Genomic DNA, 13,284 nt, shown 5'->3' with positions numbered 1-13,284 from the left:
AAAAGTACCCCATTTAGCCTATAAATTCCCGTGAAAAGCCCACATGGTATAAATTACAAAAAAAAACTGTGGAGAGACGTATTGACGTAACGTATTGACCACAAGTATTACCTGGAAACAAAGAAAATGAGAAGAAAATGGAAGTAGCAGAAATGAGGAAGTTGGATGTGTGGAGTGAAGAGGGAGAACAGAATCAGTAATACATTAATCAAGGAAACAGTGAATGTGAGAAAGATTTCGAAGGAGAAACAGAATGGGACTTGGACGGTAAGGGCACGTAATGAAAAGGAATGGCACAAGAGATGAGAAGAGAGTTCTGAATATGGAAATGCAAGTAGGGAGGAGGAGAGGAAGACCCGAGGTTGGAGAAAAGATTACATACAAACTGACATGAGAGAGAAGGGGATAGAAACAAACGTGGCAGATGACAGAGGAAACAACAACCCAGTATAGAAATGTGCTAATAAGCAAACGAAGAGGATTGCGATAAGCGACAAGCCATGCAGAGTACTAAGAAAAACCAATTATAAGAATATATTTTGAGAGTTCTAGTCCGTTTAGTGTCTTGGAGTTCTTTTTTTTTATGTTATGGCCTAAAGCGCCTGTAGGCATACTTGAAGAGTATATGTAGGAAGCGCTGTTAAGCTTCCGTCCATTAGTGGCGTAGGCAATTTTATTTAAAGTGGTACCCATACTAGGGCCCATATCACCACCCAAGCGCATCTTTAGTGTAACCACCTAGAACTTGGGTATCATGGTGACATGTAGGTAACTTTAAACCGCTCGACAAATGACATATCTTCTAAGCGGTATGTAGTGAGATTCGAACCTACGCATGGACGTCTGCCCGATCCCACGCTAGTGATCAAGGAGAAATGTGCCAGATAGCTGTGAAAGGGTTAGTTTTAATTTAAACTATACCTTATCTATATAACTTTTGCCTTTCATTTTAACATTACTATAATTTGCATTCATTTTGAGAAATCAGCACCATATTACATTAGTTGTCACAGTGTCTAACAAGATTTCTATTATTAACTTCATTCATTCCCAAGTATAAGTGACTCTTGGCTTACGCACTTTTCTTCTTTTCTTCTTTTTCACACGAATTTGGTTTAGCATGATATGAAATACAATAAATCTGATTGAATTTACTCAAATTTTCCAATATGGCATTATCCAACACGACCATTCATTCTCACTACGTATAAAATAAATAATATTAAGGTTAAGTTTTTCACTCTGTGTGTGTGTGTGTGTGTGTGTGTGTGTGTGTGTGTGTGTGTGTGTGTGTGTGTGTGTGTGTGTGTGTGTGTGTGTGTCTGTGTATTTCTATTGTTTTAGCTTTTATGATTAATAAAGAAAAGGTTAGACTGTAGGGATTAGTATTTTTCGCTTCTTATATACATAAGCAGCAAGTTAACAGATCAAATACCCTTGTTTTCTTTTCATTTTTCTAACATGATTTCTATTTACCCGATACCTGCAAGTTCTTTTATATCGTGCAAGCCAAGAATTAGCTATATTATGTATCCTTTCCTTCAGATTATTTATATGTTGCCTTGTCTAGAGATGTTCCTCATGCATTATTGTTTCCTTTCTCTAATCGTGGTGTTCCTCACCCATTATTATTTATTTTCTCTAATTAGTTACATTTTTGTAATAGGAAGTGACTATTAGTTATCTTCATTTTTTTTCGTATATTTTCATTTTGTTTCTATTATTCATTAAATGTTATGAGGAGTCCAATCAAAGCAATCATCGTTATGCTCCCTCCTCCTCATGTATCATCTATAGTACATGTTGTGAGGACTATAATTATTCTTCTCTTTTATAACGGTTTCCTTTTCATTTCCTTTCCTTACTGTGGTGCACGAGTGCCGCGACTATTCTCACGTATCTGTGAACAAGCAGAGAGAGTAAGTCCAACACAATACTCGGACTCAGATTGCAACATGGCCGGGAAAGTAATTCATATTTTCAGAAGTGAACACCATTTTCACTGCATATATGAATACGTGAGGCATTTTTCTTCACAGTATTCATGATAACAGATATTACGGTCACAGGATAAAAAATATATACAAATCTTAACCAGGACATAATTCTATCCAGTTTTTAACCTTGATGCTTTGAATTATTCGCGTGGATGGTAATAAAACATTGAGAGTGACAAGGCTCGTCCATTTACGGGGGAAGTAAGTTTGCTCATCATTAACGAGACAAGCGTGTACAGACAAATGTGACAAGTGTGTTTCTCTACAGGTGTTGGTGGGGATACAACTTTACTTCTTACTTCTGGATTTTGGAGGGTCCGCGATTCTCCGTCATATCGGTAAGTGTGTGTGTGTGTGTGTGTGTGTGTGTGTGTGTGTGTGTGTGTGTGTGTGTGTGTGTGTGTGTGTGTGTGTGTGTGTGTGTAAATGGTCTCACTCACTCTCTCACTCATCCATATTCAGGAGAAAAGGAGTAAAAAAGCTTTCAACAGGGCACATCATAACAGGCGTTCCTTTTCATTATCCTGCGTACTTCCTCCACCACCACCACCACCGCTACCACCACCACCGCCACCAGCACCACGCAACCTTCACCTCCCAGTCTAACCAATCTATTATTTCCACTACATTATCCGCACCTTCTTGGCTCATCCATCGCCGGCAACACAATAACACACCCTTAATATTGACCTGTTGTTATCACTTTAACTCTATATCTTCCTTACAACGGTCATTAATAACACTATTTCATTTCTATTACTGTATTTTCTTTTCCTCTGACTTCCTATTCACCTTTTCCTTTTCTTCTTACCATAATATTCTCTCTCTCTCTCTCTCTCTCTCTCTCTCTCTCTCTCTCTCTCTCTCTCTCTCTCTCTCTCTCTCCTGTTTCGTCTTCAGGCAAGTACCGAATTGTTATTAATTTAGAAAACTTGTTTTACATCATTTTACACATTATATTTTTACCTGATGATGAAACGTTGGTTGATAATGAGTATCTAATGTGACACGAGAGAGAGAGAGAGAGAGAGAGAGAGAGAGAGAGAGAGAGAGAGAGAGAGAGAGAGAGAGAGAGTGTGTGTGTGTGTGTGTGTGTGTGTGTGTGTGTGTGTGTGTGTGTGCGTAATTCACCTCGGTCGCCTACTGGTCACCCAGCCAGTCTTCCCCATTACGGAGCGAGCTCAGAGCTCATAGACCAATCTTCGGGTAGGACTGAGACCACATCACACTCAACACACACTGGGAAAGCGAGGCCACAACCCCTCGAGTTACATCCCGTACCTATTGACTGCTAGATGAACAGGGGCCACACATTAGGAGGCTTGCCCATTTGCCTCGCCGCTTCCAGGACTCGAACCCGGCCATCTCGATTGTGAGTCGAGCGTGCTAACCACTACACTACGCTGTGTGTGTGTGTGTGTGTGTGTGTGTGTGTGTGTGTGTGTGTGTGTGTGTGTGTGTGTGTGTGTGTGTGTGTGTGTGTGTGTGTGTGTGTGTGTGTGTGTTCGCCGGGAGAGAGATGAGGTCCGACATACAGACAAAAAGAAGCAGAAAAGACGATTGACAAACAAACAGGAAAACACTGTAACTAACTGACTGTCTCAAACACACACACACACACACACACACACACACACACACACACACACACACACACACACACACACACACACACACACACACACACATACACACACACAGCTAAGTGAAGGGACAAAAGCAAAACAAAAACTTTTAAAAAATATTGAGCGACAGATGAAGGAAGTAGGAGAAGGAGTTTTATTGGAAAAGCTGAAAAAGGAGACGAGACGAAAGGAAGGTGGAAATAAAGATAGAATTGAAAGGAAGTGGGTTTGATGAAAAAGACGCATCCATGAAAACAGAAAAGTGTAACTTGTGAGAAAAACGAAAGGAAACTAAAGCAAAACCAACGAGTGCAAAAGAAACAGACACATACACACAAGATCACTGGCTGGCTGAACAAAATAAATATCAAATTGAACGTAACAATAGGGCAGCTGAAAAATTGGAGATAAAAATAGAAAAAAATATGAAGGAAGCTATGAAATGAATATATCAAACGGAACGACACAGAAAATACTGGAAAAAAAATGCGTATAGATCCCCAACTTTTCTTTCTGCCACATTGTTCTCAATCAATAATAATCCTATAAAAAAAACGCCATATGGTTTATTTTGTATGTAATTATACGTAAGAGTGCAGTGCCATCTCTCAAAGCACCTGATATACATGGATTCATAACACGAATTAATAACGAGTAACTTCATCCCAGCTTACTTCCTACACCCTCAAAATACTTACAACCCAAAACAATGACATCAAATCTCCCTCTTCACAATTCTTTCTCTGTTATTTGGCGCATCTTTTCTTAATCACTAACCTCTCTGAGTATTGTTTACTTCTCTATCTATTCTCTTTTTTATCCCTTTCTTGTTTGTAGATGTGACTAAAGCTCCCTTACATTGTTTTTAGCATTGTGTATTGTTGCTAAAAACTCCTGAAACTTATAGTTCACTTTCAAATGAGGTTTCGTCTAACATACAAGCTCAATCCAGCTTACTGCCCAAAGAAACTCAATGATCTCATAACTTAAATCTTTAACACAAGGTATTTACCACCCGTAACTTCATCCTAACTAGATAAAAGAGAAGTTGTTGGGCCTTCATGTGGCAGTTCGTGTATTAAGCAAACCTATATATTGTCAACTGAACGAACTTAGAACTCGAAAGTAAAACACCATGTATCGTCTCATAGGCAACCACAACCCAGTTTCATCTGCTTCAGCCGCCTCGCTCCCTGCGTCAGAGCTAAGATGAAGGCTACCAGACACGTTAGTAATTAATGAGAGCATCGTGTATTCCTTGTGAAGTGCAGGTGAGCAATGATGACGCTCTACACCAGACCTACCTGTCCTCAACCACCACACCATCGCAATACCACACAGCAATATGAAAAAAATACAATACTTCCCATCACCTTACAAAAATAGACACCATAGATCACCTTACGAAAAAAAAAACATTGCACTACACATCAATTAAAAAACAACACCATACAAAGTCACAAAAAAAATGTTACAAAAAATACAGTAAGTTACAAACAAAACACCATTGAACATCATCTTACGAAACAACACACTATATATCAACTTACGAGAAAAAAGTACCAAAACAATATTACGAAAAAAAAAAAAAAACAATCACGCATCAAATTACAGTAAAACACAACACGTATGTGACTAGTGAAGAATTAAATCGTGTGCTTTGATCCGCCCGTCACGTCGGTAATCAGGCTCAGAATAATTAATAAACCGTGAAATAATCGGAAGCTTCAAGAAAACAATGACATTCATCACACTCACTTGATATGAATAGCAATCATAAGCTTCGGATTTAACATCAGTTTAATCATAATATTTCATCGGAATAAAGAATAAATATATAAATAAATGTCTCTCTCTCTCTCTCTCTCTCTCTCTCTCTCTCTCTCTCTCTCTCTCTCTCTCTCTCTCTCTCTCTCCTTCAAAACTCTTGCACATATCATACCTGGCAGTTGAATTAAATAGATATTTCTGCCACTGTCACGCAAACACGGCATTTTCCATGTACTTGGTAAAACTCTGCTCAGATAACTGTCTTAAATACAAGCGTGCATTTCTTAGGATTTTGTATTGCACAGGCCTTGACTTGACATTACTGCACTGATAAGGATAGCAATACTTAATTCTGTTAATTCATTCCCTTATCTAATTTTGTATTCGTCCGTATGTTAATTAGTGGCTTGAATTTTTTTCTCTCAGAATATGTATTTCCACTCAGATTCTTACACTTTTTGTCATGGTCTTATCCCACAAAGAGTTTAGTAGTAGTAGTAGTAGTAGTAGTAGTAGTAGTAGTAGTAGTAGTAGTAGTAGTAGTAGTAGTAGTAGTAGTAGTAGTAGTAGTAGTAGTAGTAGTAGTAGTAACAAAAGCAATAACAGTAATAATGAAAAATAACAAACCACATGACATTATTTCCGTGTAATATGGGAAGTAAAATGTGCGTTGACAATAAAAAGAATTCACTTGCTTCATTTTGCTACACACACACACACACACACACACACACACACACACACACACACACACACACACATGGACTAGAAAGAATAATTGCACCACCGCTTCCAATAAGCTTTCCCAAATGCTGCATGAGGTATGGTGGGGAAGAAGGAGCACACACATCTTGTCATCATACTCGTACAGATGTAAACTGATTCACTGACGGACTGGCTAGGTGAAGTAAGCTGAAGAATCAATGTGATCCATGAGAAACAGACACCAATATTGCACTAAAGTGTAGGTTAGGCACCGATTTGTGTTTATTCGTATACTTTTTGGCATACGGCGAACATTTAGGTAAATACAACAATTGGAATTCTGGTAACTGAATATGGTAGCCAGACAAGTTGTGTCTATGGGTTTGGTTGTGTCGTATTTCAGTGAAAACTGTACATATCATGATATAATGGACATAAACCCCGATGACTGTTAACAACACGAGACCCAAACAACGAATCTTACATGTACCTTTATTAAATTAACCTCAAAGCCGATGAAGAAATTCGATTTAACTACGAATTGTTTGCTGGATTCCTCACTGCACTGTCATTATCACCGTCACCGGCACAGCCGTCATCGCCGCAGCAACCGCCACCACAAAGTAATCAGCAAGTATTCTCAGCTTGCACCAGAGTTGTAACTTTGTGTCGGCCTCATTTCCCACGGCAATAATTATTTTTACAGCCGTTTCTTGAGGTGATACAACAACAGATTTTCTGTCAACGCTCCATGTTTCCTTGATGGAACTGCATTGCTTGGTGTTAACACAAGAGATCTTCTCGATCTGTTTTTATTTAATTGCAGAACAAGGACAATAAAAACCTACCACTTTCAGAGTCTCATCTACCGCCCACCTACACAGCCTTACTTGGTGACTGAGACAGGTAGCTGGTCTGACACACCACAACAAACACATAAGAAATCGACAACCTGACAGACAGACAAACAGACAGCTACATATAGTCATTTTTATCCTGAATTTTCCTCGGATAAGAAAGTGATATTTGCGTAATACCGTTATACTTTCTTTAGTGTTTCTTGAGCAACCTTTTTCTTTAAACAGTGACATCTCAGCAGATAATTTGATTATGAAATTTGATAGCACCGTGTTAGCCACTCTATGTTAGCCTTCCTCTCATCGCTGCCTGGACGTGACGATCCAGTCTCTCCATTCTATTTTCTCTCCGCAGCTGAACATGGTGTTTCTGCTCAACATCATCCGAGTCCTGGTGACCAAACTACGACAGAGTAACTCCAGCGAGGCCCTCCAAGTCAGGTACTAGTACGTCTCTTTAGAAAGCACAAAGAATGAATCACTAATACCAATCATTAGGTCTTGTCTCACTTGAAGTTGGGAGCAAGTCACGAAAGATCCTCTGCTCTCCCTCTTAGGTTGAGTTATTAATATAAATCTCAACTCCACGTATATCTCTCACGACTACGACTTGCTCCTTCCTATCCCTCTCACTCAAGCTATGAGGAAAGTTATACAAATCAACCTCCTCTCCTTTCCACACTCTAGAGTAAGTTTACGAGTATGTATGGATTGCTATATTCTTCCCTTTACGCACTACATATTGCTTCTTCCTATGCCTCTTACTCATACTGGGAGAGAGTAAGTGGACTAACAAAAACCTCCCTTTCTGTATGTGTTAATAGCTCCTTCTCCCTCTAGCTCACGCCATGGCTCCTTTTCTTCTTTTCATGTCGCGGGTGTGGCTGAAATGGGCAAATAGGAAGGCAGTGAAGGCGGCAATCGTGCTTCTGCCGCTCCTGGGCATCACCAACGTGCTCAATATGATCGTGGCGCCATTGGGCAGATCGGCGGCAGAATTCGGTTTATGGTCTTACGCAACGCACTTCCTCACCTCCTTCCAGGGTTTCTTCATCGCCCTCCTCTACTGCTTCTTGAACGGCGAGGTGAGTGACTAAGTGAGTGAGTGAACGAGTGAGTGAAAGGACAGCAGGGTTTTTCATTGCTCTCCTCTTGTGCTTCCTGAACAGCAAAGTGAATGAATACATGAATGAATGAGTGGGAGTAAAACAGTTCAGGGAAAAAAAAGGACACTAATTATGGCCGTAAGTGGAAACGTAGGTGATAGTTGAGAAGGAACAAGTTGTAGCAGACAAGTGCAAGAGATGCACTGCATCAAGGACGTACAAGGCTAGTGAACTGGGTTCATGGAAAAGAGCAAGAGAGAAGGACGACGAGGAGGATGAAGCGCAAGGAATGACGAGAACGTTGACAACGAAGAAGCGGTGGAGAAAGAAAAAGACGAGATGGAGACGATGGAATGTGATAGCGAAGCAAAGCACACTGAAGGGGAGCTCCACATATGCCTCTGGTCGTTGAAAAGTCACGCTTAAGTGCCACACGTGTTTAGGAAGGATCTTTGCGACTCCAAAACACACTGAGATGGAAACAAGTGTGTGATGCATTTCTCAACATTTCTTCAGAATAATATTGAAAAGGAATATTATATTTTCCTGTTTGTTTGTGTTATTTTTCAACCAATAATATGATATATATATATATATATATATATATATATATATATATATATATATATATATATATATATATATATATATATATTATATTATTGGCTGAAAATAACACAACCAATTTTCTCAACCAATATAATATATATATATATATATATATATATATATATATATATATATATATATATATATATATATATATATATATATATATATATATATATATATATATATATATATATATATATATATATATATATATATATATATATATATATATATATATATATATATATATATATATATATATATATATATATATATATATATATATATATATATATATATATATATATATATATATATATATATATATATATATATATATATATATATATATATATATATATATATATATATATATATATATATATATATATATATATATATATATATATATATATATGAAAAAGATAACACAAAAGATATATTCCATTGAATATTATTCTGAAAAAATTTTGAAAGTACATATCTCTCTCTCTCTCTCTCTCTCTCTCTCTCTCTCTCTCTCTCTCTCTCTCTCTCTCTCTCTCTCTCTCTCTCTCTCTCTCTCTCTCTCTCTCTCTCTCTCTCTCTCTCTCTCTCTCTCTCTCGCTCGCTCGCTCGCTGACCGTTGGGACAAGCTGCTTTTCTCTGGAGCCGGCGGAGCAAGTCCCCGCGGCTACTCAAGGCAAGGCGTAGCTTGGTTGCTTCCTCGCGATCAAAGTACAAACCTTAATGAGAGCCACATCGATCCTCTCCCATTAGGACAGGTGAAGTCTCAAAGGCCACGAGTTTCCCAGCCAACTAATTACCTGGCCCTCTGTATAGGCCTGCTACTGCCTCCTTAGCTTGTCTCTCATATTTTTTTCTGCATTTTCATGTTTTTTTCCTCAGTATCTGTCACACAAATAACTTAAATAACTAAAACTTTCATTGTTTTTCCTACTACTGCTTCCTTCATTATCATGTTCACTTATTTTATAAGAGATTGAAAGAAACAAAGAACATAAGCCATACATTACCAGCACCTTTTAATCTCTTTATATGTGTTCCCCCTATCGTCGCTTCTTGTCCCTTCCACTCCCTCACCAGGCATTCATACCGACCTCCTTCCACCTGTTTCACCTGCCACCCCTTGCCTACCTACCTGCCTTTCCTTTATACCTACACAGTCCACACCTCACTTCCTCTCCATCCATCTAACACATTTCCACCTCCTCAATACCTAAGCTCACTTCGCCCACCACCTTCAAGTCCTCGCCTCTTACTAACCCTGCACTATTTCCTCCCCTGCAGGTAAGGACAGCGGTGAGGAAATACGTGGACAACTACCTACTCCACCGCAGTGCCGGAGTGCGTCGCGGCTCTGGCCTGTCTTCAGTGTTCCTTACCACCGTGACAGACTTGCCCAGGGACCACCACGGGCGAGCTAGACACTTGTGTTCCTGTCTCCGAGGCAGCCAGAGCCCCACGCATGGGTGAGTGATGACCCTAGGCTTAATCAGCTACGTATAAGGATGTAGGGATGGAAGGAAACAAGGGGAGGAAAGGAGCAGCAAAGTTAACTACGTTATGGAAAATGCTGCGACAGAGGAAAAGGATTTAGAAGTGAAAATAAAATGTTGCGATAAGAGAGTGTGCAGCTTTATCGTTCTCTATATGGCAGTGTAGGAGGATAACAGGGTAGAGAAGAATGAGTGGGATATATGAACACATTTTCCAGCGTAAGGTATGCATGGAAGCAGTGTTGTTCATACCGGTGCGTGTAACAAAAGATAAATGAAAAATAAGCAATTAAACCAGATATAAAGCAGAAGGGTAGCGCGAAAAGAGGAACAGGGAAAACAGAGCGGGCGGGAAGATCATGGAGAAAAAATGGATTAGTTTAGAAAGAGAATGTGGAACGTAGGCGCACTTCGAGGGGAAAATGAAAAGATGTGTAGACAAAAAAAAATGTAAGATGAAGTTAGAAATTTTAAATAAGCACGCCCTTCAGAACGAAGTTACTTGCAGGTGACTGGTATTCATGCAATACAAACAAGATTTTAGGTTATATTTTTCTGATTGCCTTACGAAATTTAAACTGCTTTAGTCTCACAAAAAGAAAATAAAAAAAATAGATAAATGAAAAATGGGGCACTGCAAATGCGACTGTTTCTGACATGGTGACAAACATTTCCGAACATTTCACATTCTTACAAACAAAAATAAAAGAAAGCGACAAGAAACCAGGAAAACTACAGTGGTGCTGCTAATTCAAACTTATCTCAATAACTTTGAAATGTACCCAATCAGTTTCTTCTCTTCAACTTTCACTTCCCAGTTTAATCCATAAGACATCATCTCCATATCCCTCTCTTCAACCTCCACTATTAACCACTTCCATTGCTTCTAATTCCAAATGTTGTCTAGGTTATTTCTGCAAGTGAATCCAGCTTTTCCTCCAACCTCTACCACCTCACTAAACCCACACTAACTGACAAAACTAACAAATCAGTGCAATGCATCTCTTACTGTCTTCTACAGCATTTCATTTCAGGACTTCATGCCAACTGCTCTTCCAATCTTGTTAATTGCATGTCTGCCCTCCTCCCGCGGTCTCGCAGCGCAAGACTGTCTTCCTCTCATCACTATTCAGTTCACCTCTCTAATGCAAAAGTTAACCAGTATTCTCGATCAGCCATCCCTTTCTCTGGTAAACTCTGAAACACCCTACCTGCTTCTATATTTCTACCTTCCTTTTACTTGAACTTTTACTACAAGGTGGTTTCAAGATCTTATCCTCTGATTTCGATTAACACTTTCAACTCTCTATGGGGTCCGGCACTTCAGAGGACATTTTTCTATAGATACTTTTGTTACCTTTGGCTGGAACACCTTCTACATACATAAAGAAAAAAACTAGCATAGAAAAATCCCTCATTATCAACCTTTTCTTCTCCCACGCACGCTTCTCCTATTAATTTTACCTGTTCGTGTTACCATTCACCGTCCAACTTAAGGGAAACCCACTCTGGTTAATTCCAACCAACAAAAGACCTCTCGTTGCCCTATCTCAAACTACCGACTTATAACTTCATCTTCTGCCTCTGTATAGCTTTTTCAATGATCTCCAAGAAGATTCCCCAGTGTGCCGGGCTCACTTCTGCCTCAACTACTTAGATCAGCATTCACAAAGGGACAGTCAGCCAAAGGATCTTTTTACTTCTCTGATCACAATCTTGGTAGCGCTCTTTACGATGAAAAACTAATTCCACATCACCACCATAACCACCATCACCACCACCACCACCACCACCACCACCACCACTATCATTACCAAAACCACCCACACTAACTACGGCAACTATAACAATATTACTACTACCGTCAATACCACCAACACTACAGACGAAAACAACTATTAACAATACAAGCATTACCAACACTACTATAACCACCACCACTACCAACACCACTACTGACATCAACACCCCCACCACAAACACCAAAACATATATAGTAGTACCAGTAACAATAACAATAATAATAATAATAATAATAATAATAATAATAATAATAATAATAATAATAATAATAATAATAATAATAAAAATAACAATAATAATAACATTAATAATAACAATGAGAGAGAGAGAGAGAGAGAGAGAGAGAGAGAGAGAGAGAGAGAGAGAGAGAGAGAGAGTCTTTGTTCTCCGATTAACCATTAAATGAAATTATTCTTCTCCCTTCTACAGTTACATAAAAGCGTTTAATAGTAGCAATAAGAGGAGGAAGAAGATCAAGAAAAGGAGAAGGAGGAGGAGGAGGAGGCGGAGGAGGAGGAGGAGGAGGAGGAGGAGGAGGAGGAGGAGGAGGAGGAGGAGGAAGAGGAAGAGGAAGAGGAAGAGGAAGAGGAGGAGGAGGAGGAGGAGGAGGAGGAGGAGGAGGAGGAGGGAGGAGGAGGAGGAGGAGGAGGAGGAGGAGGAGGAGGAGGAGGAGGAGGAGGAGGAGGAGGAATACAAATACAAAGGAAGACAAACAGCAACAGACCTTGAGGTCCTTACTAGGCTGTTTGTGGAGACTATCTACTAACTACCAGTGGTAGAGACAGGACAGCAAAGCAGAAGGCTCCTCCCCACCCACCCCTCCCTCCAGCCGAGGCTGGCAGGAAAAAAGGCGAAAGCATGTGATATTAAAAAATCACATGGAATTTTAGTAGAGAGTGAAAAGGAAATGTGTAATCTACGTCTGACTACTTGTGTTTGTGGGGGAAAGTGTTAACGCTTGGTAAATGTCATGTTGTGTGTGCATTGTGTACGTGGATGCACAGTGTGTATGTCGAATGGGTGGTGCGGCAGCCTTGCCTTGCGCTTTCTAGGGAGGCAGCAGTCAATCAGGCCCCAGCTCAGTTCAATCCACTGAGATAGCATACTTTCCCTGTAGGGACGCCGTACGCTGATAACCCCTTGCAACATTGATCCCTGGTACTTAGTTCCCGATGATGATCAATGGTTAACAAGGCCCTCTCCAAACACAGCCGAGAGTAGTAGTAGTGGCCGTTCACTCTGGGCTATCTGTGCGTGTGCGCAATGTAGTGTAGTATGTATGTAAACAAAGTGTGGAGTCAAAAAGGTGG

The 13,284-nt window shown here is 39.6% G+C and overlaps 1 protein-coding gene across 3 annotated transcripts in view; it reads left to right on the top strand.

The window, feature by feature from the left end:
* Positions 1 to 13,284, top strand: part of LOC123508136 (PDF receptor-like) — a 310,821-nt gene that overhangs the window by 277,430 nt on the left and 20,107 nt on the right. For all 3 annotated transcript variants that reach the window (XM_045261651.1, XM_045261650.1, XM_045261652.1), the window contains exons 9-12: positions 2,266 to 2,335; positions 7,310 to 7,395; positions 7,856 to 8,039; positions 9,963 to 10,144. In XM_045261651.1, the coding sequence (XP_045117586.1) occupies positions 2,266 to 2,335; positions 7,310 to 7,395; positions 7,856 to 8,039; positions 9,963 to 10,144 (522 nt within the window). The remainder of the gene's footprint in view (positions 1 to 2,265; positions 2,336 to 7,309; positions 7,396 to 7,855; positions 8,040 to 9,962; positions 10,145 to 13,284) is intronic.

Source organism: Portunus trituberculatus, chromosome 24, assembly GCF_017591435.1.
Source record: "Portunus trituberculatus isolate SZX2019 chromosome 24, ASM1759143v1, whole genome shotgun sequence".
In the NCBI taxonomy this organism is placed as follows: Eukaryota; Metazoa; Arthropoda; class Malacostraca; order Decapoda; family Portunidae; genus Portunus; species Portunus trituberculatus.
This window is presented reverse-complemented; position numbering and strand designations above follow the sequence as displayed.